Source organism: Hippoglossus stenolepis, chromosome 14, assembly GCF_022539355.2.
Source record: "Hippoglossus stenolepis isolate QCI-W04-F060 chromosome 14, HSTE1.2, whole genome shotgun sequence".
In the NCBI taxonomy this organism is placed as follows: domain Eukaryota; kingdom Metazoa; phylum Chordata; class Actinopteri; order Pleuronectiformes; family Pleuronectidae; genus Hippoglossus; species Hippoglossus stenolepis.
In genome coordinates, this window is record NC_061496.1 from 2935507 (window position 1) to 2960064 (window position 24558).

At 42.5% G+C, this 24558-nt stretch overlaps 1 protein-coding gene across 2 annotated transcripts in view; it reads right to left on the bottom strand.

Moving 5' to 3' along the window:
* Positions 1-16886, bottom strand: part of mylk4b (myosin light chain kinase family, member 4b) — a 29407-nt gene extending 12521 nt beyond the window's left edge. Inside the window, exons 1-2 of one of the 2 annotated variants that reach the window (XM_035176510.2) lie at positions 16665-16886; positions 9285-9537 (exon numbers count right to left, since the gene is read on the bottom strand). In XM_035176510.2, the coding sequence (XP_035032401.2) occupies positions 9285-9537; positions 16665-16729 (318 nt within the window). In that variant the 5' untranslated portion in view covers positions 16730-16886. Of the gene's footprint in view, positions 1-6490; positions 6897-9284; positions 9538-16664 lie in introns of those variants that run through there. The other variant, XM_035176509.2, reaches the window with a different exon arrangement.
* Between the last annotated feature and the right edge of the window lie 7672 nt (positions 16887-24558).

Consider the following 24558-nt stretch of genomic DNA (forward strand, 5'->3'; position numbering starts at 1 on the left):
TTCTGGCTGTAGGGGGCGCTCTAAAAGTTACACAGTGTTCCTTAAACATGTGATGGAAAATAAAGCCTCGGATCCTAAATTAGTTCGAGTTCGAGTTCTTTTCTCTGTCGCACCGTCCCGTGTGTGTGTGTCTGGAGCAGCTGCAGGGACTTTTCATTCATGTGTTTCACACTAATTGCAAAGCAAACAAATCTGACTGTGCATTCACAGGCTCCTCCCAACGTCCACTTCCCTGAGTGCTGTTCCCACTTTGGTTTGTTCACGTGATTTGAAGTCGCAATGTGGAAAAAACACGGACGCTGTGCTTAGTATTTATTCTTTTAAACAACCCCCTGATACCTTTTTCCAAATCTACATAATAAATGTTGATGGTCTGTATCTATGTCGAACTTCTCGTCTTGATGAGCACACAAAACCTCTCACAGTAACAGTTTTGCCATTAACACACAAACTTTCTCTATCGCACATCACGAGACAAGGATCAAACCGCTGACCTTCTGGTTAGTGGACAACCCGCTCTACCTCCTGAGCCACAGCGGCAATAACGAAGAGCAAAGAAAAAGGATCAGCTGTGACGGACATGTGAATAATTTAAAACATGCATGTTAATCATCGTCAGTGGAGTTTGGTGAGAGCGGAACACACACGAGCTGATATTAAATGTATAATTAACTTTCTCCTGTATAAGAACCAGGGAAATAACTTTTAAACTACGCTAACATTCAGTGAACTGTGACCCGACCCCTGTATCTACCCTGCACGTGAAACAGAAACGTCCTGTTCACGCACATTTTCCCCTGACGCACAGTAGCCGAGGTTTCAATCTGCTCGGTGTTGCATCGTTACAGAGGGAGTCACTTGTTTGTGGCCGCGCAGCTTCACGACAAAGATGGCCACGCGTTATCTCTGCAACTCCACCTGCTGCATATTTTCAACCTGACAAACACTCGTGTCACCACGAGCCGATGACAGTCTGTTCTTTCTCAGCTCAGCTGCGGCGATAGCGCTCGCTCTGCCGCTGCTGTTGTGACCTCGGCCGGACGCGGAAACATTCCTTTAATGGACAAGAGGAGCTGGTACTCTGTGTGTGTGTGTATAAATATATAGGGACCAGCCTGTAAATATGTTGCATAAGCTCCTCTCTCTCTCTCTCTCTCTCTCTCTCTCTCTCTCTCTCTCTCTCTCTCTCTCTCTCTCTCTCTCTCTGTCAGTGTTGTGTAACATGGGGACAAGTGGGCGTGACGACGGGGAGGATTCAGGAGCGATGGTGACCTCTGACCCCGCGGAATGGCCGTCAATCCCACCACTTCAAAACACACGAACACAGTGACAGAAAAACCCGGCAGAGCTCAGAGGAGAATCTGAGGAGAGGAGCTCATTGGATCTCTGTCATTTATTAGGCTGTCGTTAATTATTACTTTCTGTAATTATCTTTAATTGCCTGTGTTTATTTCTAAAGCTTCTTTTCAAACTTGCATTTGAAAAGAAGCTTTGTCAGATGTTTATTTAACAGACTTGAATCTTCTGTGTCCCTGTTTCACGTCCTTTCAATACAAATCTCTTTTAACTGTCGGTTTTCCACCGGTGGTACAAAGTGAATCATTTATTAAAGTTCTGTACTTAATTATTTACATTTTTTGGGAACGTCATACTTCTACACCACCAATACTGTACTTTTTACCCCTCTACATTATCAGATAACATATAATCACATAAATGATTGTGTATATTGTATATATGTTGGTTATGATAAGATGGAAAGACACAAGCAGCCCAGCTCGTTATAAACTCATTAAAATGAGTTATAACGTGGTTTATACATTAAAGCATCAATAATTGTCTCATTCATACACTTTTTGTTTTTATAATATGAAATTCATGCTAATCCAGTCATGGAGCTTTACAAGTCTGATAAATGGATCAACTCAGTGAAAATGATTTTTTTTAAAAACTAAACAAAATTAAATGTTTCATTTACTTATGATTAATTAGACAAAACTCACTGAGCTGATGTTATTTTAATTCTAGGGACAGTGCACTTCTGTGTAGCTACCACTAGGTGACAGGAGAGGACCAGAGACCCCTGAGGTCTCACACGTCCAACATGTCAAAGGTTAACATGTCAGGAGACAGACCATAAACACAACGTGCCGTCAAATCATCTGTTTCACTTCATGTAAAGTTCACTGCAGCTTCATTTCATTCTGTTCTCATTCACTTTCAACTTGACTTGAAGGTCCAGTGGGTGAGATTTAGGTTTATTGGCAGAAATTGAATATGAAATAATCCTAGTGATGTTTTCAATAGTTTGTTTCATCATAATCATATGAATTATTGTTTTCTTAACCCCAGAATGAGCCGTTTATATTTAAATACTTTATATTCAGGAGCGGGTCCTCTCTACGGAGGCCGCCATGTTTTTTACAGTTGTTGAAAAAGCTTTGAATATTTTCATAACCTGCTGTCGGTAGTAATGTTGCTAATAACATGTTTTTATGTGAATTTAGCAAAAACAAATGGCTGGAAAATCTCCACTTCTGTCTCCAAACTCTGCTTTTATGCAAATTTCATATGTAAACCTTAAATATCACATTATTGGGGATGTACTGCTGTGCTGTGTTACAAAGTGCAAAGGTTCACTTCTTCCAGTCTAAATACAACTTTCTATTTCTCTTGATCTGCTGCTGGCAAGCTTCACATCGGGGGAAGACCATTTTAGATCATTATAACATCCCACCACACACACACACTGCTGGTGGGGGGACTCCACCGCCGCGTCTCAGCACTGAGCTGCTAATGAGAAATGCAAACGTCTGAAAGTGGACACCAGCCGAGAGGCCGGAGGAGTCCGGGGCGAAAACAGCACATTCCCCCGGAGTCCTCATACCAGAGAGACACAGGAGGGAGGAGCAGGGAGCAGGAGGCGAGGAGCAGGAAGTCACATGGCGGCTGGATCTTTAAATCACAGGCGTCTGATTGCAGATTTACTCTTTCCTGTGCGGGGTTGTCAGTGAGAATTCATAACTGACAAGGTTTACAGTCGTCTGAAAGTGGTTGTGTGTCTGTGTGTGTGTCTGTGTGTGTTTGTACTGTATTTCCAATATAAACTATATTAATGATTATTCTGAATTTACGACTTAAAGCTCTGAGACGGATTCATGATGTGCAGTCTGTGCATAAACAGTAAATCTACACTTCACTAACTCACTTTATTAGGAACATCCCACTAACACTAAGTCATGGATTCCACGACACGTTGGAAACTTTCCTTTGAGCCTCTGCTTCACATTCACACGCCTGCAACACGTCATCACGTCTGCAGATGTGTGAGCTGCACAATTCACGACAACGTCCGCTTCTCTCACGTCACAAACATGTTCTGCACTGAGACGACTCTGGATTTCTGACATGCAGCATTATGATGGTGGAAGGAAACTGTAAAGTCATGAACACGCTGAGCTGCTGTGGACACGAGGCAGGTTGGGTTCACACAGGAAATAAATGAATTAATATGAATGTTTCTAAATGAGATATGATTAAGTTTGTGAGACCAACAGGGAATCTGCAGGTGTTGGAAAGTCACACAAGGCATTCATTTTCATTTCCTAACGTAAAAATGTTTCACTGCTGAGCACGGAAACTGACTTTAGCAGATGGTAAACAGGAAGAAGTGAACAAGTGATTTAGAGTTAAAATTATCAAATGAAATTAAAAAACAAACATGAAAAAGTGAGAGAGGCTGGAAACTGGAGTCGAAGGGAACTTGACAAAGTTTTAAATAAAATGTACAAAGATTTAAAATATTGTAATGTGATGTTTTTGTGTGTGAAAAAAGAATCATTATTATTATTTATCTAAAATCCAAACTATATGTTTATCTTAAATAAACAGCTGCTCATCCAGATCTACATTGTGTTCAATGATTAATGTTTCACTAAATTAGGAATTATTCTTTTTAATAGCTGAGAAGGAGAAATAGAAATAATGCAGAAATAATAAAGTGAATAAAATGTTTTATCTTTCAAACTCAATCTGTATGAAACACATGATGAAATCAATTTTTTACGTGATGTTAAAAAAGTCTTCGCACGTTTTATATTTGTCTGTAAACCAACGGAAACTGTGTCGACATCACGAAAACAACAAAAGCGAAGGTGTGTGTCTTTGTGTGTCTGTTGTCGTGTCGTTTGTTTGTGTGCTAATTCGGTCTGAGCTACGCGGGTGTGAGAATGTGAGGCGGGAGCAGCTCTTCTCACATTAGGCTCGTTCGCTCGCATTAACACGAGCTTCAGATTTCCTCTGAACGAGCCGCAGACAAAACCATTAGCTTGATCCCAGTGTGTCACTGGTGCGGGAGAGAAGTCGTGATGCTGTCTTTGATTAACTTTATTCACTTGTCTTCATTTGAAATTGATGCATCGTTAAACCACAACAATCCCAGTACATATGCAGGATTGTGAGAACACACATGAAACATCTCTAATCTGTTTAAAACATTGACTGAATCCATATTTGAATATTGAATCCTAAAGTGTGACATGTTGATTTAAGAGCAACAGTAAAACCGTCTGTACCTTTAAGGAGGTTGTGTTTTCACCCCAGTCCGTTGGTGTGTGTTGTTGTTTGTGTGTCAGCAGGATTACACAAAAACTACACAACAGATTTCTCCAATGACCAATTACACATTTGGGGCCAGATCCAGGAGTATTTAGCTTCACTTTCTTTTTATATTGCGAGATAGAATGTTTTTTGACATTTTTAAGAATTTCCAAGGGAATAATTAATGAAAAATAAACAGGTATCTATAGGGAACTGATATTTATGAGTAAATTGGTGTGAATCCAATTAAAAATCTGCTTCTTTTGAATTTAAATGTGGTTTAACAAGTTGATGGTGAAGGTTTAAAAAGAGAAAATCCCAGAAAAGTGAATTGTTGATTCCTTTTAATTAACTTCACTATTCAGCACCAGATTTCACCTGTTTCAGCTTTTGTTTGAATATCAATAATTAAAACCTGAAACCTTTTCTATAATCTTAAGACCTTTACCTGCAGTTTAATCTTTAAACCCTAAATGTCCCCATTGTGCGACTAATACGTGATCTTATCTCATCTGTTGACTTCATTCTTTCACGTCTTCACTCGCATTGAGCTCCAGTTGCTAAACACACACGACCCGACTTGACTAAACCAGAGCAGAAAGGACGAGTTATAAATCTGAAGCGTGGTCTGTCGGCAGAGAGACGACCACACGTAATAAAGACGCTGAGCTCACACTGACAGGCTGTAACTGCTCAAAGCTCCTCAGCTCGCACACGTTTACGAGGAGTCACTTTCATTCACTTCCTGCTGGACTGTGTGAACATCATCCACTGGTTTATACTGGACTGGCTCGTCTGGCTGGATCTGTGCTGGATTGAATTTAGACGCGTGATATTACGTTATGTTTTCCACTCACTTGACATGAGTGAAATATGATATGAAATATGGCCTCGCTCTGCCAGAGACTATTGTTGTGGTGGTGAAAGCAACTCGTGAACATGTGTTTAAAGAGACGATGCCAGAGACAAATCATCTGATTAGTTTTACTGCCTCTTTCTGGAGAACAGCTACGTACGCACATGACAGATCTATCAGAAAACCCTTTATCTCCTGCAGGGGGACGACCTGGACCTGGACCTGGACCTGGACCTGGACCTGGACCTGGACCTGGACCTGGACCACGTCGGCCTGGTCACATCAACCCATATTTTCTTTACAGTCCTCGTTGCTGGATTATCTGATCTTGTTTTATCTTGTTTTGTCTGATCTTATCTTATCCAGAAAGCAGTCAGATACTGCTCACGTCTGCCATCACGGCACAAACCCACTTAAACACTTAAGCTATGATTTAAAAAATGGTTTCAACCTCCTAATTCTGCACCTTATTCTACTAAAACTGTGGAAAAAACATTTTTGCAGAGGAAACTGTTGAAAAAGCCGAAACGACAAAGTGTCATGACTCGTATCTGCACTGAAATACACTCAGTCTTAGACAACCACCAGGTTTTAATTCAAATCCGAGCTGGAGCAGAACGAAATAGTGAAACGGGTCATAAAGGCCTTTAGCTGTAATGTTTAGGCGTCTTTTAAAAACCTGGATCCTGATCCAGACTAAAACGTCAGGTGGATTTCTACATGTCCCGCTTCCTAACCAACAGATAAAGAGGAGAACTTGAATTGGCGTGAATCGAAATGACGATAAAAGAAACGTAGCCTGCCTCAGTTGGGCAGTGAGACGTCACAGAGCTGGTGATAATGTGTTAACGTACATGTCCTGTTCATGCAGGCCTGCAGCTCGGCCTCCACCACGATCCACACGAGGAAAACCGAGCACGATAAACGACCACGTGTTGATTCTTTACATCATTTCCATCCCTTCTGCTTCACCCAGACTGAAAGCACCTGAGGCCTGTTCCCAGGTGCACTGACCCCGACTCCTCCTGTCGTTACCTGAGCGTCTGGCGGGGGGGGGCTCCTTCTCTTCTTCTTCACAGAAAATAATGTCCACAGCCGCCGCCACAGGAACGTGGCCACCAGACACATGCTACCTAATATCCAAATATCTTTATCCCTCAGGAGGTTCTCCATGTTGGACGCCATGGTCTCCCTGTCCCCTGTCGTCCACCTGCCCGGAGCGTCTGCCAAGGGAGTCTCAGGTGGCGGGCAACAAGTTGTTGACATGGAGGTGAGACGGTGGGTGTTGACTATCAAAACTCCTTCAGCTCTGTTCTGAACTTTCAATCTTTCCCTCACCACGGACCCAAGCAGTGAGAAGAAGACCTCACTGCTGTCAGGCCACCCGCCCACCCTGCCGCCCATTCACCCAGCCACCCGGCTTCCTCCCTGCCTCACACCACGGGACCTAAAAGGAGAGGACATGCCGTCTCTGAGACGAGATGGGGACAGGTGGTGTTGGGTTCAGGGTGTCGTCGCTGTACGCAGAATCAGATGCCTGCTGCCGCTGCAGGCATGTTGGTGAGGTGGTGTCCTTTAACTCCTCACACAGCACTTCATGCATGCAACACTCCTAAGTATATCTGTCAGGCGTCTCTCCCTCTCTCTCTCTGCAACCTGGGAACTGGCACATTTGTGTGCATGCATCACTGCAGATGCACACATTGGCAAATAAGCAGAGAGGAACGCACGCTTGAAAACAAACACCTGCATCGGTGCTGAGCTAAGTTTACCTCGTCTGCAGCCGCATGCAGGTGAAAACGAGACAAGTGCTGAGGAAGCTGTTTCAGGAGAGTGAGACTGGTGAGACACAGTCAAGTGAAGGGGACATGTTTGTTTGTCTAGTTAATTACAACCTGAAGGAATTATATACATATACTGCAGAGCAGATGTCTCCCGGTGCTTTGCCCAACATGCTGGTTACTGTATGAAGCACTGATCGTGTCTTCATCATCTCTAGAGGAGACTTGGAGACTTGGTGTGGTGATTTGTGTGTGTAACCCACCCCCCAAAAAATATTATACATTTATATTATTTCAATTAGATGATTATATGTTGGATTATTTTTACTGTCCCTCTGCAACAAGGTCAGAGATTGTTGCAGGTCGTTGAAAAACGTCCTCATCCTTTCAAACAGATCAAAAGGTTGTTTTAGCAGGTTGTTGAAAAATTTTCCCGACAGTTTGATGAAGTTTGATTTAACAGGCAGCAACAGCTGGAGGAGGAGGAGGAGGAGGAGGAGGAGGAGGAGGAGGAGGAGGAGGAGGAGGAGGAGGAGGAGGAGCAGGAGGAGGAGGGAGGAGGAGGAGAGGAGGAGGAGGAGGAGCAGGAGGAGCAGAGTCAGGAGGAGGAGAGGAGGAGGATCTGCGTCTGATGCTCAACAAGACGTGGATGGACGATGGAGAACAGATGAAGCTGCAGTGTGATTGGCTGAGGACATTACATTCCATCAGGTGCTTTATATATATGTTTTAATTCCTCTGGCGCCGCCTGGTGGTCGCTTCAGGAACATCAAGAAGAACCGAAGAACAAATGCTCTCAATGCAAACACCCTGTACAGCTTTGATCTCTTAGTAAAGACCACACATGCAGGAGTTGTATTTAAGTTTTCTGGGTTTTAATGTATATATGTTCATTGTTGTATATATTTAAAAAATGTATAAAAACAAATTAAGTGCATTCTTTAATCCTTCCCAGTTGTTTACATATTTCACATTTCTCAATGTAAAAAAATTTGCACCTCAATTTAAACTCTGGTCGATTACCAGATTTGCAACTATTCATTTTTCAAGTCCTACATTTAGATTGAACATAATTTATATTTAACACTTACACCTTCAATTAATACTTTACTTTACCATCACATAAACTGTTTAAAAGTTATAGAATGCATCTTGTTAAAGTGTTGAATTTATCAGTGCACACTTCTTATATATATATTGTTATATATCTTAATATTTATTGAATTTACTTTTGAAGTGTTTCCTTTGGTTCCTTGCAGCTCACGTGTCAGTGCTAATGATGATATCAAAATATATAAATGTTTTAAACTTTAGAAACTAAGATTATTATTATAAAGTTCATAGTGAGTAGTTCATTGCAGGTGCACGGAGGTTTTCTCAAATTAAAGTCTCACATTGAGACTTTGACGTTGGTTCATATATTGAGAGTCACTGGCCCAGAGCGCCATCTTGTGGCAACTGCATCTGTGTGTGTCCTTCAACAAGTTCCACACAACTGTTACTGTCATTCTCACACAGTCTCAGCCCCAAAAATACCAGGTGAACCATATGGATTTTAAAATTCTATCAAATGATTAATGCAGCGGCTCCTTAATTCAGATTAGAAGAGGAATTGGAAGGTTGTGTTTTCACCATCGTCTGTTTGTTTGTTGGTTAGTTAGTTTTGTTTGAGAGCAAGATTACACAAACACTACTCAGTGGATTTCCATGAAACTCGGTGGAAAGATGCGTTTAGGTCCAGTGAAGAACACGTTAAAGTTCGGTGTGGATCCAGATCAGGAAGTGCAAGAATTTCCACCTTTTAGAAAACCACTGGTTTTACAGAATTGGACTTTACACTGGCAGGCTGTGGACAATGTTCAGCGGTAATGTGCACGTCAGTTTTAGATGAAAGAAAAGAGATTTGACAGCTTAAGTTAAAAACGTCTGCAGAGGTCAGAGGTCAGAGGTCAGTGGAGAAGGTCGAGTCAAGTGTCAAGGATTCATCTAATTATCTGACTGATTTACGACGATGATGAGGGAGGAGGGATGAAAGCCGTGCACGTTACCCGGTGGGGTCCTCCCTGCAGCTCCACGTGTTTGAGCTCCCAGAAGCAGCGCATGGTCTCCACCTTCTCCAGGTGGCGGTAGAAGGCCAGGCGGCCCAGACGCAGGCTGTTGCTGCGGTTACGGATGGCCTTCAGCCCCTCCATCTTCTCTACGATGGGGGACATGGGGATCGGTGGTGGAACCGCTGACGACGGGAGTTTCCCATTGTTCTTCGTGGAAACAGACTCGTGACACTGAGTCTTCTTGTCTGACCTGAAATTACAACAAACATTTGTTTAAGTAAAAACTTCAACAGCTGTGTAATATGGATCAAATGGACTGTAGAAATGATTCATCACCAGCCTCTCAGATGTGAGAGTTTACTGCTTTTTTCTGATTTAAATCATTTCATGTTTAAAATCTTTGACATAAATAATAACTCTCCTTTTTTCAAGCAAGACATTGTCCTCCTGAGCTCAGGACAAAACCTGCTGCTTTTGCTTGTTTCTTTATTGATTGATTGATTTGTTATTTGCAGGATTGAAAAACATCTCCAAACGTGGATGTGAGGATGTGACATGAACAGTTTCACAGATTTCCCAGGGAATAATTCATGGGTCGTGATTTGAAAGTATTTGATATCTTTGAATGAGTGAGATTTGGTGCAGCTTGATTGAATGTAAGTGGATTGTTGGATCTTATATGAGCTCTAATGACTGATGTGATAGTTTTGCCGACAATTTCAAGAAATGGACTTTCACTATATTTTCTGACTTTTATAAACCAAATGAATCATCAAGAGAATCTTTTACTCACTCCGACAACAATCATTGTTTGCAGCCCTATTTGCATTATCAATATACATATACACACATTTTCTTATGTCTGTGTCATGCTAATGCTTTTGTGCCAATATGAAAAACACACCAAAACACACAGATACGATATAAAAGAAATCCAAAGATGAAATGATGACATGCTGAACTATTACATATCTTGTAAACTGACTCAATAAAGAGCTTGTTTCCCTCCTTATACAAGATGAATAACAATAATAATAATACTATAAAAAACGAATGCAGTCAGTGATATATAGGGGGAGCACCTGGCTACAGACAGATATAGAGCTGTGATGTGCACGGCTGAATTAGCAGTGGAAGCAGTGCACTCCATCGGCTTTGATCCGGCATGTTGCAGCAGTGTCTCACATCCAAAAGGGACGACTGATGATGCGGTGCAGAAATCCTGGCTGACGCCCGCCGGAGACAGCTGGCTTTCTGCTGCGCTCTACCTGTTGAGCCTCTGGGGGCAGTCATGGGAGATCACTGGGGATATTAATACCTCTGCGGTGCAAGTGCCCGGCCGATGCTCGACAATTACCGAGGTCAGAGAATGGCTGTAGTTTCAGTCCTCTGATGCAGACGGTTCCTCAGCATCAGGGGCCGATCTCAGGGTAGGATTTCAACTGCAGTGCTAAAGCCAAGAGAGCGGTCGGGGGAGCACCTGTCACTGCTCCTTATGTCGGCCTTTTTACATTCGAGTCTATATTTGGTTTATACTTTTTTTCCGTCCAGGACGTTAAAGACCGGGTTCAGTCTGCAGACGCAACAACTGTGCAGACTTTACACAACTAATTATATTGTTGATGAAAAGGTAACAGTGTGCACGGGCCTGGTCGATGTTCGTATGAATTACTGCATTTTTACATTTTTAGAAATCTCATATCAAGTCTTTGCCGAATACTGAATTTACTTGAGGTGCGAGGTTATTATTGTTCTGTATTATCTTTATTATTATCATAATATTGTGTTTTTATGATGGTTAGAGGACCTTGACAAGGAAACCCAAAAGGAGGCTGGATTTTCAAAATAAAAGCCCCCAAATAGTTAGAATGTTACCAGGAAGCCGGCATAGAGGCTGGATTTCTCTCTCTCTCTGTGTGTGTTACACTAAATACACTAAAAACCTCAACATCTTCATTGCATTGTATTGTTTATAACTTATCCTGAGAACTTTTTTAGTTACTCACTGTAAACAAACGTTACATGAATTCTTATTGGAAAACATATTATAACCGATTTCTGTTTTTCAGAAAGTATCTGCTGAGCAAAACTCGAACGATTAATGTTTTTAATCAAATACTTGTTACTATGAAAGTATTTTATTCATATATTATAAACATGGACGATGCATCTCCTCTTCCTCACATTGTTCAAAAATGAAGCTAAAATATCTTGGGTACGGGCGATGCTATCATGAGCTCCTGACTTAATTTGGAAACAGCGTCTGTGCAGCAGCGATCGAGGTGGGGAGCCGCGGATTCAAAACTCAAATAACAACGATATAAATTCATCGTTGCAGCTCAGCTCTGTCCGGTCTCTTCACTCTCTGTCAATCTCCTGCTTCCTTTTTAATCCAGGGAGAGCAGTTGGCCAACGAGACTCAGCTGTGCCGATCAACTCTCCCTGGTTCAGCTGGAGGGGCTCGACAAACCCTCCTCCTTGCCCACACAAGTACCTTCTGGTGTCAGGGAAGAAGAAGAAGAAGAAGGAGAAGAAGGAGAAGAAGAAGAAGAAGAAGAAGAAGAAGAAGAAGAAGAAGAAGAAGAAGAAGAAGAAGAAGAATTTACATACATAGTCTATTTCTATAGCTACGTATATTTATCCCTCGCTCGTGTTGAGGGTTTAGTGCAGAGGATGTCGCAGCGTTTTAAGTAAATTTCTTTGGTAAATTTTGATTTGGGAATATAAAATTTGATTGATCTATTATATTCATATTGTATTTATTATGTAATCATAACTTATTCTGAGTGTGTATCCTCTTTTTTGCTGCAGTAAGAATGTACATTTCCCTTCAGTAGGATTAATGTAGGACTCTCTTATCTTATCTTATCTTATCTTATCTTATCTTATCTTATCTTATCTTATCCACGTATCACCGTGTTACCTTCCATCATTGTTTTATTGCTAACATGTTATTTTTGATCAACCTTATTTCATATGTTTGAGCTGCAATTTATGTATGGAAGGTGCTGTATAAACAAAATGTATAGTAATCATTGAATGTGAATTCATACATATTGTTGCAGGCACATTACTGCATCAACTATTTCCCTTTCAAAGACTCTTTATGACCACGGTTATTTTTACACACATTTTACTGCATGTTCGTCTTTACAGTTTTCTATTTTACTTCATGTATTCCGGACCCCCCAGTTGTTCGACCCGACCACCACCCGGTCTGCTCCTTTAACTGTGGCCCTTCAGGAACGCTCGTCCTTCCTGTTGTGACGGTGTCGGCCGGGGGCTGAGAAGGCTCCCGGCCCTGGAGAGCGACCCGGTGCCCCGCAGCAGACTGGCTGACCCCGGGTCGCTCACTTTAAAGGGTTTTATTTTGGGTTGCTCTTTATAGTGTAGTATACGGGGGTCGCGGGGGTCGTGGGGGTCGCGGGGGACGTGGGGGACGCTATCACCAGAAATGGAAAAGCTCCGCTGGTGAAAAACCATTAGGGGGCTGGAGCTGTCACAGAGCTTGCTGCCAGGCTGAAAGGAATTAAAAGTGAACAGATAGATGCTTTCACATAGTTTGACTCAGTGCAGTTGTTGCTTCAACCGGCCGTTACATAAGCGTGCCAGCGTCCAAGCAATGCTGTCGTTTGTGTATGTTTACTTTGCTTGGCGGCCCTCGGTAATCCCCCAGCTATAAAACAGCAGGGAGGTTCCTGTCCGTCTTCTCCATCATAATCCTCCTGCGTAACTGATAGGAAGAACTGCGTGTGTCTCATAGCTCTCAGAGTGGCCATGAATCACGAAGGACCCAGAGGACGCTGTGACTTCACGAGTGTATGTTTAGATGAATGGAGAATAGGGGCCGTTGGCATCGTTCAAATCCCTCAGTAAAATGCCAAATGCGCCACAAGAGCGAAGCGATTAAAAGAAATAAAAATCACAGTCGGACCTGTAACTGGAAACCTGCGGGTGGGGTGGGGGGGGTCAAATATCCTGAAGGGTGAGCTGGCTGTCAGAATACACACACGACAAGTTTTGATAATGATGATAATGCTACAAGGAAGAGACGCGATTAAGAAGTTTAATGTGCGGTCAAATGATTTCTCCTTGTCCAGGACTGAGGCCAGATATCCGGGTCTATACATAGCTGTGGGTTTATTGTGGAGGGTTAGTAGTTGGACGTACGAGCTGGAGGACAGTGAGGACTCGTAAAGACAGAGACACGGTGACAGACGGTAGCAGCAGCTGACGGTACAACAGTCATCCGTGTCCCTTGTAATTACAGGATTAAAAAAATGGTGCTGGAGTAATAAAGCGTTTAAGAAATAACAGAATAAACCAGATCTGTCCTCTACTTTGTAACCTGATGTACAATTTAAAGTAGAAAAGCTTCTCTGTGACAGGAAAGAGTCTCATCTAAGTTTAATTTCCTCCTTAACAATGTGTAAAAACTGTGGAATTTGAGTAGAGATGAGTCGAAGTTTCACAAAAATCTGAACCTGTCAATCACCAGGATAAGTTTTATTAATATTACTGATGAGTTAACAGTGCGAAGCCAATAGAAAGTTCACAGATCCTTCTGTATTTCTCCCTTTGTTGCCAACAAAACTATTTCAAAACAGTGTCTGTTTGGATACAGATAAGATATCTGAGCCACATTTCTGGAAATAGTAGATTATTGAGTAACATCTATTATTAATTTTAAAGTCTAAATATTAAAATAATTTTGGATGAATGACAAATCACATCATGTTTAAAGGCCTCGTGTCGTGTGAAGCTGCATTTGAAGACCGTCCCGTTTCGAAATGGTTCCTTCCATCCCGAGCAGTGACGGCTCCAACAGGTGGATCCTCTCGGGCCGACCTATCCCAGGATTCACTGCTGATAAAGACCAAAACATCTGATGCTGACACTTGGGAATGTTTGTATCAAGCGTCAACTCACATGTTAAGAAACCAAGGGGATCGGGACACTGCTCGGTCGGGGTGGATGGGTAATACAAGAGAATATTGGGAAACGTCAGACTATCTCATTTCCTAATTTAGTGAAGCTTCTATTCGAGCGTGACTGATTATTCTTTGAAATCCAAACCTAATCGTCTCAAACTCAAACATTTAAAGAAAGGACTTAAACCTCTGTGCATTCACAGCAGAGACGGGTTGAAGACCCTGCAGCTCGGCTCAGGAACCGTCCGATCCCTGCACCTCGACAGCTGCCTTCACACGGCTCCTAAGCTCGTGCATTTACACATGCGTATCTTGTGTATTTAACACATGTAGAAATAGAAAATGCGGTTTAGCGAGAAGTCAGCTTACATAGTTACGCTCTCCCTTCGTTATCGCCAGCTGTTCGCCGTGCGGGTGTTGCTTTCCTTCCTCTGAGACTCTGGATGTGTAAGCGTGGCCCTGAGCGGAGATGGTTGAAGCGTGTAAACGTGAGACTTTTGGATCTGATGCGCAGGAGAAAGACGTCAGGATTTCAGACATATCTGCTGTGAATGGGCCAAAACTTAAATTTCACACAATGAGTCAGGGGGAGCTCCGTCTGCTCGACGTGTAACGAGGCACATTCTGAAGTGAAGTGTCTCAGCCTCTGCTCTGTTTATCTGCTGTTGGTTTGACGGACGCTGTCGTCGCTCTGCAGCAAAGATAAGAGCAAGTGGCGAAGGGAGTCAACGAGTCGGCTACATGTCCGTTCGCTTATGTTGTGTGTGTGCGTGCATGTATACAGTACATACTTATGCATAAGTGTAATGCAGGGCTTTACTGGGGGTTTGCTTGTTATGTGTGAGCGTGGTACAGAAACAGCAACAGGGCAGATTAGGGGCCTTTTTTAAGTATCAGGCCGGGACAGAGGATCCCGTCCCAGATGGTCTGAGTAGGAGGGGCAGCCTGGAATGGACAGTCTTCACCCCAGGGTGCTATCTCTCTCTCAGGGGCCTCTGCCGTCCGGGTTTACTAGTCGCATGGAAACAGTCATTAAAGCCTATAAACCATAGGAATGCAGGGGAGGTGTCTGAGTGTGCGTGGGTATGGTGAGAATAGAATAGTACAGAACATTATGATCCCACTCAATCAATCTCTCGTTTGACATCAGGGAAATTAATATAAAGTTTAAATATAATTTCAAACGTCGTAAAGGACGACAGCAGTTGGATTTTTAAATTCTCTGCAGCTGCAAACTCGCTCAGGAAAATTCTGACCGTGCTTCCCCTCTTCATTAGAGAGGAGACTCAAGTGACCGCAGCCACTTTTCAAATTATTAGGCATCATATTAAAATGAGCCGCACGACTTGACAATATCAAGTGATCCTCAGGTTTATTTTTCTAAACTCCACATTCCCTCCTGTCTGAGCTGCCAGCTCGTTGAAGCTTTCATCGCGGACGAGTCCAAGTCCTGATCAGCGAATCATCGCCACCGCTCTGCCAGTGCCAAATGTTGGAGTGACGATGTTCCACGAGAACCGGGCCAGATTGTTACTGAGCCCCAGACATTCTGCTCCGAGTGTCGTCTACAATGCACACGGATGAAGACCATCACACGAGTGAAGGACACGTTTCTCATGAAAGGCTCAAGCTCTGCAAACCCAGCACACGACAGCTCACATGTAAACACACATGCTGTGCAGTGTGCACAGATGTACACACTCACTGATGCCCCGACATATTGGGAACCCCCAGCCCCTCCGATCCTTCACACTGACAACAACTCGGCAACCTCGGCAGACGAGTGTAACTGTAGAGCTTTGATCCGATGTACTTTTCCATTTGGCCCAGAACAAAGCAGGACTCTTGTTTTAGTCCTCAGCAGATTGAGTTGCATTTCGTTTTGCATAAAAATTCTACTTGAATCAGCATTGGACTCAGTCGAATTTACGTTTATCTCTCGCTGTTAAATTTAATTAAACAGATTCAAAGTTTTCTTCCTAATTTATGAAGCTTTTGCACATAAATTTCCTTGACACAGAAAATACGAAGCGTAAAACAAGAGGCTTCTTTTGGCAGATTTTCTAAATTAAGAGAATTAAGGGAAGGAAATAAAACTTTTTAAGGATATTTTTGTTTTGGTTGTCTTTAAATTTGAACATGTTCATCACACTGAGATGAATACATGACAAAGAAAAAGGCTTTTAGTTTGTCAGATATTATTTCAAATCAAAGATTAGCAGAGCGTAGCTGCAGTAAATCTGTGCAGCGGCGGCCACCTCACACTCCGCTGTAACTGACACCCGAGCAAAAGAGGTGTTAGAATTCAGATCATGCTCATTATGCCGGTTTAAGATTTGCTTTGCACTTCGGAAGAACAACACAGATATTCAGTGTGTGCGGATCAACAATGTCAGTTTGCACGGATGTTGCTGTTGGCGTGCAGAACCCCCTCCGGAGGACTTACCCCTGGTAGTTTGGGACGTTCGCAATCACCAAAGTCTTCTTCTCCTTCCCTCCCATGTCTCTCATGGGCGTGATGTCTCCAGGTTTGTCCTCCTCAGGTGCTGTCGTTGGGTTTAGTGTCCAGGTTCTGGATGCTCTCGTCCTCCCTTCACACACACTGATCCGGAGTGAGTCAGGTCAGGACAGGCGCCTCGATGGGGGGCACCGGCTGCTTGTGGCTCTCTGCAGTTGGGAGCCACAGATGTACATGGGATAGTTACAGGGAGGGGGCGGTGAGGGTGTTGGTGGTGTTGTGGGGGGTTGTCTGATCCGAGACCCAGGGGCACAGGGAGGGACAGAGCGGAGGAAGCGTTCCAGGGAATGTGGCTTGTTATAACGGAACGAGCGGAATGCATGAGAGCCATGTGTCTGTGCAAGAGGTGGGGTGACAGACGGAGAGGGGGGGGGGCAGCAGGGGAGGAAACGGGTGGGGGGGGCCGAGATGAAGGTGTTTTATTTTTTAAATGACCGCCTGTTTGTTGTTTACTTCTTGTTTTGTTGAACCTGTGCTCCACCAGGATGGTTTCAAACACAGCAGCACGATTGAGGCTTTAATCTGTGACGATGTTAATAAACATAAATCACATTAAATCAAAGTGCATTCGTTCACCGAGGTCCAACAGCCTCCTTGTTTAAACTCACTGGACCCAGATCTTTATTTGGATCTGCACCAAATTACTCGCACTCATCAACCTAAATGTCAGAACGTTCTCTATCTGACCAGCTATGTTATATAAATGTAGAAAATCACCTTTTTCATTAAAATTCATTAATTATTCTCAGAATAATCTATGAAAAATGTTGGAAAACGTTGAATTTTGCAACATTAAAGAAACGTGAAAAAAAAACTTCTGGATCCGCCCCCTGGTCAAAGTTCTTCTTTGTAGTGTAAAGAAAATAGGCTGAGTAGTTTTTGCACAATCCTGTTGAAAATTCAAGTAACGACATTTCCAGTCAGGACTGTTCCCTTTTCTTCTGCATCACACTAAAAAAATATTTCAAAACCACGGCACATGTGAAACACTCGTGTGCCGAGCATGAAACTGCGATTGCGGTGCACTGTCACGCTTCAACACAACACATACACGTGTGAGGCCACTGTGACTGATTCAGCTTCTACTTAAAGGTAACACATTCCACCACTTTGCTGAGGTAAATCTCACGTTGGAGGTCGTGTATCAAACTTTGATTCACGTGACGCAGCAAGCGCCAACGAATAATCCTGATCCATTACGAGGGACCGAGACAAACATTGTCGAGGGAAACGACCGGCAGCGTGTTTCTCCTTCTTCGTACGTAAGAGGATATGCCGCGATCAAAAGGCGTCCGAAATGAAACGTCCCGTTACCTTGAAGTAAAACTGTGGATTTGTCAGTACACACGTCAAATAAATATATACAATAAATAGGTCTTGTGGTATTTAGACGATTGTTTCACAGATTTCTCCTGTGCTCCAGACTTTAACCCATAGACTCATTATCGCGTGTTGTGTTCATCACCATCGTGTGTGACCCTCCTGACCTTCAAATTAGTGAGCTCAGTATTTAGTCTGCGCTCCTGACACCGAATCCTCCGTCGCCCTCTCGTCTCTCTACCTTCTCTCGCTCGCTGTGTGCTAATTGGCTACAATGGTGCGTGTTGCTGTGGGGTTTAACGGCGCTTTGCATCGGCCCAGGGGCGTCGCCCCCTGGGCCAAATGTTTGTGTCCTGCTGGTGCTATCTTTAGCACAAACTCAATTAGATTATCCTGGGACAATAGCAGTGCATCAACATACGCAGGGAGCTGTCACACCCGGTGTCTGCCGATACAACCTTTGTGTGTACTAAAAAGAAAACGATGCCAACGACATGACGTCACATAACTCACATAACTCACATAACTCCCACTGTGAGAGGAAATTAGAATGATCCAAAACTGCTATTAAGACTGAAACCAAGATGAAGCTTGAACCAATGTGTATCTGTGAATAAAGTGATTGTGTTAAGACTGAAAACAAAGTGTTTACTCCTGACGTGACTTTCATGAACATGTGAGCTTTTAAAACAACGACAATAAAAACACTTTCATTACAAATCATTTTGTCTGAAGAACTAAAGCCAAAGAGAAAAAGAAAAAACTTTATCAGGTGATTTTGAAATAAAAAAACAAAATGAGAAAAATATTGTTTAAGTTGATCCTATTAATTCGTTTTAGATTTTGGATAATTTTCAATCAATTTGACTGATAATCCCAAACTGTTTTTCACACAATAAAAAAAATATTTATTTAACATAAGAAATATAATGAAAACTGGAGAAAAACAAAGGAAACTATAAAAAGTACATAAAAAAACCTCTTTATAAATGTTGCGTTCGTACATTTGACTTCTTACAGAACGGCGGAGTCATGTGACACAGTTTCCCAAACAGGAAGTCATGAAACAGACGCACTGAGTGACACTCAATATAAAGAGCTGTGTTTCCTCTGAGGTACTTTCAGCCTATAAGTGTCTGGTATGGTCTCAGTAGGGTTTTTAAAGATATTTAATATCACCATCTGAAAGTGTAAATCCTTCATGTGCCGCCTGCACACGAGCTGCTCAACAAAAGGCGTCTTCGGAGGAGAGACGGGGACACAACGCACACTTGACACAGATTTCCAGGGGCCACAGTCACCGCACCTAATCTTACCTGGAATCCGGACGGCGAGGGCAGATCCCCTGATGATCCCTGAGAAGGTCACAGCTGTGTGGGCGCACACTGAGGCCGATGTGCCGGCTCACCGCAGCTTCCTCGCTTCTTACTGCCCCGGGTTTGCCTCGACTCGAAGTGCATACACGGAGGAGGGTCAGTGCAGCGTGCTCACATGATCTCGTGTCTAGAAATCTGCAGCACATTTATGCCCCTGCTGCCCAGATACACTCTACGATGGAGCGGTAAATAAATAGACTGGTGAACCACTAACTCCAGTGTCCGTAAGAACTGATCCAGGAGCAGTGGAGGGTAGAGTAAACAGGAAGAGTACTCAGCTAAAAGTATTGTTACTTTATAATTCTAATGACTCAAGTAGAAGTAATAAGTATTTGAGTAAAAAAGGAAAAAACTACTCAAATGAGTAACTTCATTATAATGTATTGCGTTCAAACAGGCCTGCATTGTGTGTGCACATCTTTCAGTTTCTGAAACACACTGAAATTTAACTAAATTGTTCAACTAATTAACGCAAGTGGGGAAGATGCAGACATTCAAATATTCCAATAAATTAAACAAAAAAAAAATGTATTGCATATAATATACATCTTCCAAACTAGGTTGTGAGATAAAAAGGTGAAGAGCTCAAATAGGCACATTGTGTTTCAGTGTCATATATAGAATAAGATAAAAGATAATATACTTATAAAATCCCCTGCAGGACTGGTTTAGATGCAGTCATTCAAAAACAAGCTATTCCACTAAATAAATTAAATCTTTACAATTCTTCATATGTAACTTAAATTAAGGCATGAAATATTCAGTAAAAGACCCTTTACCGTGTTTTTCAAACATCCATCTTTTGAATCGAGTTCTCGCCTATTTCCCCCGCGTACCGCTCGGTTCACAGCAGAACAGATAATGAAAATGATCTTTCACCACAGTTTTAATGTTTTATCTGTTGAATACGTCACAAACATGAATATTTGCAACCCTTCCTGTGCCCCTTTCAAAGTAAAAGCACTGGTTCAGGACTGGAAGATGCACGGTTATGTAGCGTATAATGGCAAGTAGTTGCGTATACAGCTGTAGTTTTATTCAAGGGAGTACAAAGATCAAACCAGAAGCAGGAGCGACAGTTGTTCCTCCATGTTGGAAAATCCTGGCACAAAGAGAAGGTGCAATGGTCAGTGAAAAGATTTTACATGTGACCTCACTACTACTCTGACAAAAAGTGATTTCGAGGTTGTTTCACTAACTTTTTTTGAAGGAATTTAACAACTTAACTTGTGTCAAACCTCGAAAGGCTGAGAATGAACTTTCGTGCTTGATTAAAACTGGGGTGTTTTTCATTTCTGATCATCGTGAACAAGTTGTGAATCCGGGTCGGGTGCTGTGAAATGTGTGTCACGCTCAGTTCGTATCTTTCAAGGTTTCGCAGCGACCGGTTTGACCAGGATCGCACAAAGAAGACTCTGTGTTCACCATCTGTTGGTTCAATGTGCAGCTGACTGGCTCCAGAACCAGGATCAAATACTGACACCTTATTTAATTGCATCTAAAAGGGGGGGGGGGTATTAACTCCAGAGTGACGCATTCGGATGAGGTCAGTATTGTGAACATGCACAGACAGAGTGATGGCTACAGAGACTCATCATCCTAATTAGTTGAGACCATAGACCATGGATAAAAATGGATGACATGACCGTTCCCAGAACTGAAGCCAAATTATCTGGATCGCCCCCTGGTGGCTCCTTCCAGTATGGGTCTCCTCCATGTTGTGGATGGGACATGGATCAAAGTAAAACGTCAATTCGATTTTTTTCACAAGGATGGCGTCACTTTATGTCGTGGACATCACACTGATGTACGTTAAATTGTTCATGTTTCTGATAAGTTGTGTTTAATGCTATATAAACAGGGTGAAACGTCCTGACTGACACATGGGACTGACTCGTGATTGGTCGATTGCTCAATACTGCACAGCTCCACACCGCGATCACTCCAAGATGGCCTCGATCATAGCCAGGATATTTTGGCTTCATTTCTGGACAGTGGGAGGAACTGGAGATGCGTCGTCCATCTTTATGTACATTCGATATCAAATCAAATCAAATTCAATATCAATCCTCCGTCGACCAGACCGTCTATTTTCTCGAGAAAGCAGCTTTGGAAAGTGAGTGAATGAGTTTCTTTAAAATGATGAACTGCTCCTTTGATTCACCTTTAAAAGGCAAATTAAGGCCAGAGCTATTGACCAATCACGGGCTGTCCTGCTCAGATGACCTTGACATTCAGGGTAGTTGTGGAACAAACAAGCTTGTTGCCTTGCGTCTGTTTTCTCTCTCTGTGACAGTTTTTCCATTGCACCACCTTATTGATGCTTCTGTTCTGGGTCACGGCTGTTGCAACCCAGCACGCAGGCTTTACAGGATACAGGCCTTTATTTGCTTTGTAATTTGTGCTCCGGGGGAGCACATAGTTTAAGCCCGCCAACAAACATCTGCACTGTCAATGCAACAAAGGTCCTGAGCCGACGACGCTCTCAGTAACGGGTTTAAAATTACATTTCTGTCATCTGCTATTTGCAGCACGTTTCTGTATTTGTTCGTGTTGTCAAATAGATTTTCTTTTTGCACCTTGGGCCAACGTAGTAAAGGGTATTGAGAAAGACCAAAAAGGCCCCTAGGCTGTGGCGGTCCACAATATTGAAATGATTCCTTGAATGAATATTAATAAATCTTCATAATGAATCAAAAGAAATGTTTACACCTCTGGAGAGATCTCTACTTGGTGTTTTGCTCCTTTGCTGCATTGTATAGCTGTGTGCGGCGCTATTTGCCACATGCTCACTCGTGCTATCGTCCATAAAGTTGTTACTGTCCATGCAGACAGTCAGATCTCGTAGTTTCAGCTGCAGTTGTGCACATACCCTCAAGCGGTATTCAACACCGCCCTCTGTCTCATGCGAGAACTTTTCCTTCACTCTTTATTCTGTGTACCTGTCGCTCTGAATCTGATGCTCGTAATAGAGACATTTGTGTGCGATCATGTGCACCCCCACTTCTGCCATATATTGAAAAGAAGCTGAAACAAAATGCCTGAATCCACCCATTTATTTGGATAGGCACCAAGAGACAGATGCTAACTAAGAGACAGACAGACGTAATGGAAAATTCCACTGATCAATGTCTTACTGCTGTTTTAACTGTTTTCTGTGCACTTGGTGATTTCACCTCCTGTTGACCTTTATATGTGCAACTGGGTGCTGGGGTTGTTTCCTCCTTCTATAGAAAGTGATGCAAGACGGCAAACGTTTGCTGTTTATCACATTGTATAAAAACGTTCCTTTTTAACGACCCGTGGTTGCACTCTGAAGCCTTGTTGCTGACTGTTTAACCTTCTGCAGAGCTAATAATTAAAACTCAAAGACAACTCCGGTCTGAGAAACTCATTATTTCACATCTCATGATAAATTCCCACTACACAGACAAACAAAGTGAAAACATAACCTCCTATGTGGAGGTAAAAAACTGAAATTAAATTCTACTTAGGGTTTGAAAAGGCAAATAAATGCATTTAAAGTAAAAAAAATCAGTTTGAAACCTTAACAGTTTCTTGTAGCCAACAAAATGTGTGAGTGTCATTGATTATTGACGAGGTGTTTTCTCTGATTTGGTCCTTACATGAAATCAGGGCACTTCTAACTTATATAAGAGAAGTGTTTTAATTATTAACATTCAAAGAAATTCTTCATGAACTCATATTGTGACTCAGGTTCCACGAGGTGTTATATAAACTATGTTCAAGGTGTGAGGGAGACAGGAAAAGGGAGGGAGGGCTTCTGAAGAGGGGGAGTCTGGTGGCAGTTATGTAACAGAGGGTCCAAAGGTTTATGTTGGGCCATGGCTCTTTGTGAAACCACACTTCGGCCTACATGTTCAGTCAAGAGCCTGAAGCCGCATGTTCCTCCAAGACTCAGTCTCCCAGGGGGCACAGAGGGTGAAACCCCCCCCCCAGGGACACAGGTTTCAACTCCCATTGGTCACTCTCTGGACCCCATGACCTGTGAGGTCACCGGGCCAATATAAAGCCAGGTTGATCAAACTCTTCTGTCTCTTTTCTAAACTCCCTCAACGGAGAGAAGGCTGTCGAGCCTCGTCCTGCCTCTTCCTACAATCCTTCCACAGAGGGAAGCTCCACAGGAGGGAAGGCTGTGGAGCCTCTTCTCCAGCTCACATCTTCTCTTCCCATCCAACTCTTCGAGAGGAGCACAAAGGTGCAGCTTCCAGCTCATCTCACCAAGGAAACCTCCTCGCCCTCCAAGCTCTACCAACGTCCTAGCAGCAACTCGATGTCCTGCTTGCAACTTCAGCCAGCAACTGAGCTACACCGCTCAACCGAAACCAGCAAGACGACACAAAACTGCGAACTTCTTTTCCCCTTCCACGGACTGGTAACACAACTGGGCTTAATCATTATACTCGGCTAAGCAAGACTGTTTATTCGATTCTGTGTGAGGTTTATAAGTTTGATTTGTGGTGTTGTGATATTTTGGGTACAAGTTATTGAGAAAGTAATATTAGTCTGTTATGCTCTGCACAGTCTTTCATTGCATCCAATCTAGTAACTTTCTCTAATTTGGCACACACACACAGACACACGCATAACTCTTCACCTCATTATCTCTACAGGTCGTAAACATTCCAATAGGTGGGGGAAGGGTGTTATCTCTTTGGCCAGCCACCATCTTGAAAGCACGCTGACTCACACAGACACACACACATACCTATCTTTGTTTAGCAATTAGACCGTTAGTAATTTGTGTTTTTATACTTTATTATATTCATAATAAATGTTTTTCTTTCACAAATGTTTTTTCATTAATGTTGCATAAGTGAATTTCGCCAACCTCTACACTGTCAAGAACCCCATATCCTTCAACTTAGCTAACTATCTATATGGTAATTTTGGTTATAGTTATTAATTTAATTGTTAATCAGAGTTCCAAATTTGTAGTTAGAACCTTAATCTATGAGACTTAATCAATAAATTGGCTATCTTTTCCCTTCCTTTGAAGGGTGGTGCCTGAGGTAACTTTAATCAATTAAAGTTATTATTTAATATTAATAATAAAAAATATTAAATATTAATATTTTTTATTATTAATAAAAAACAAATTTAGG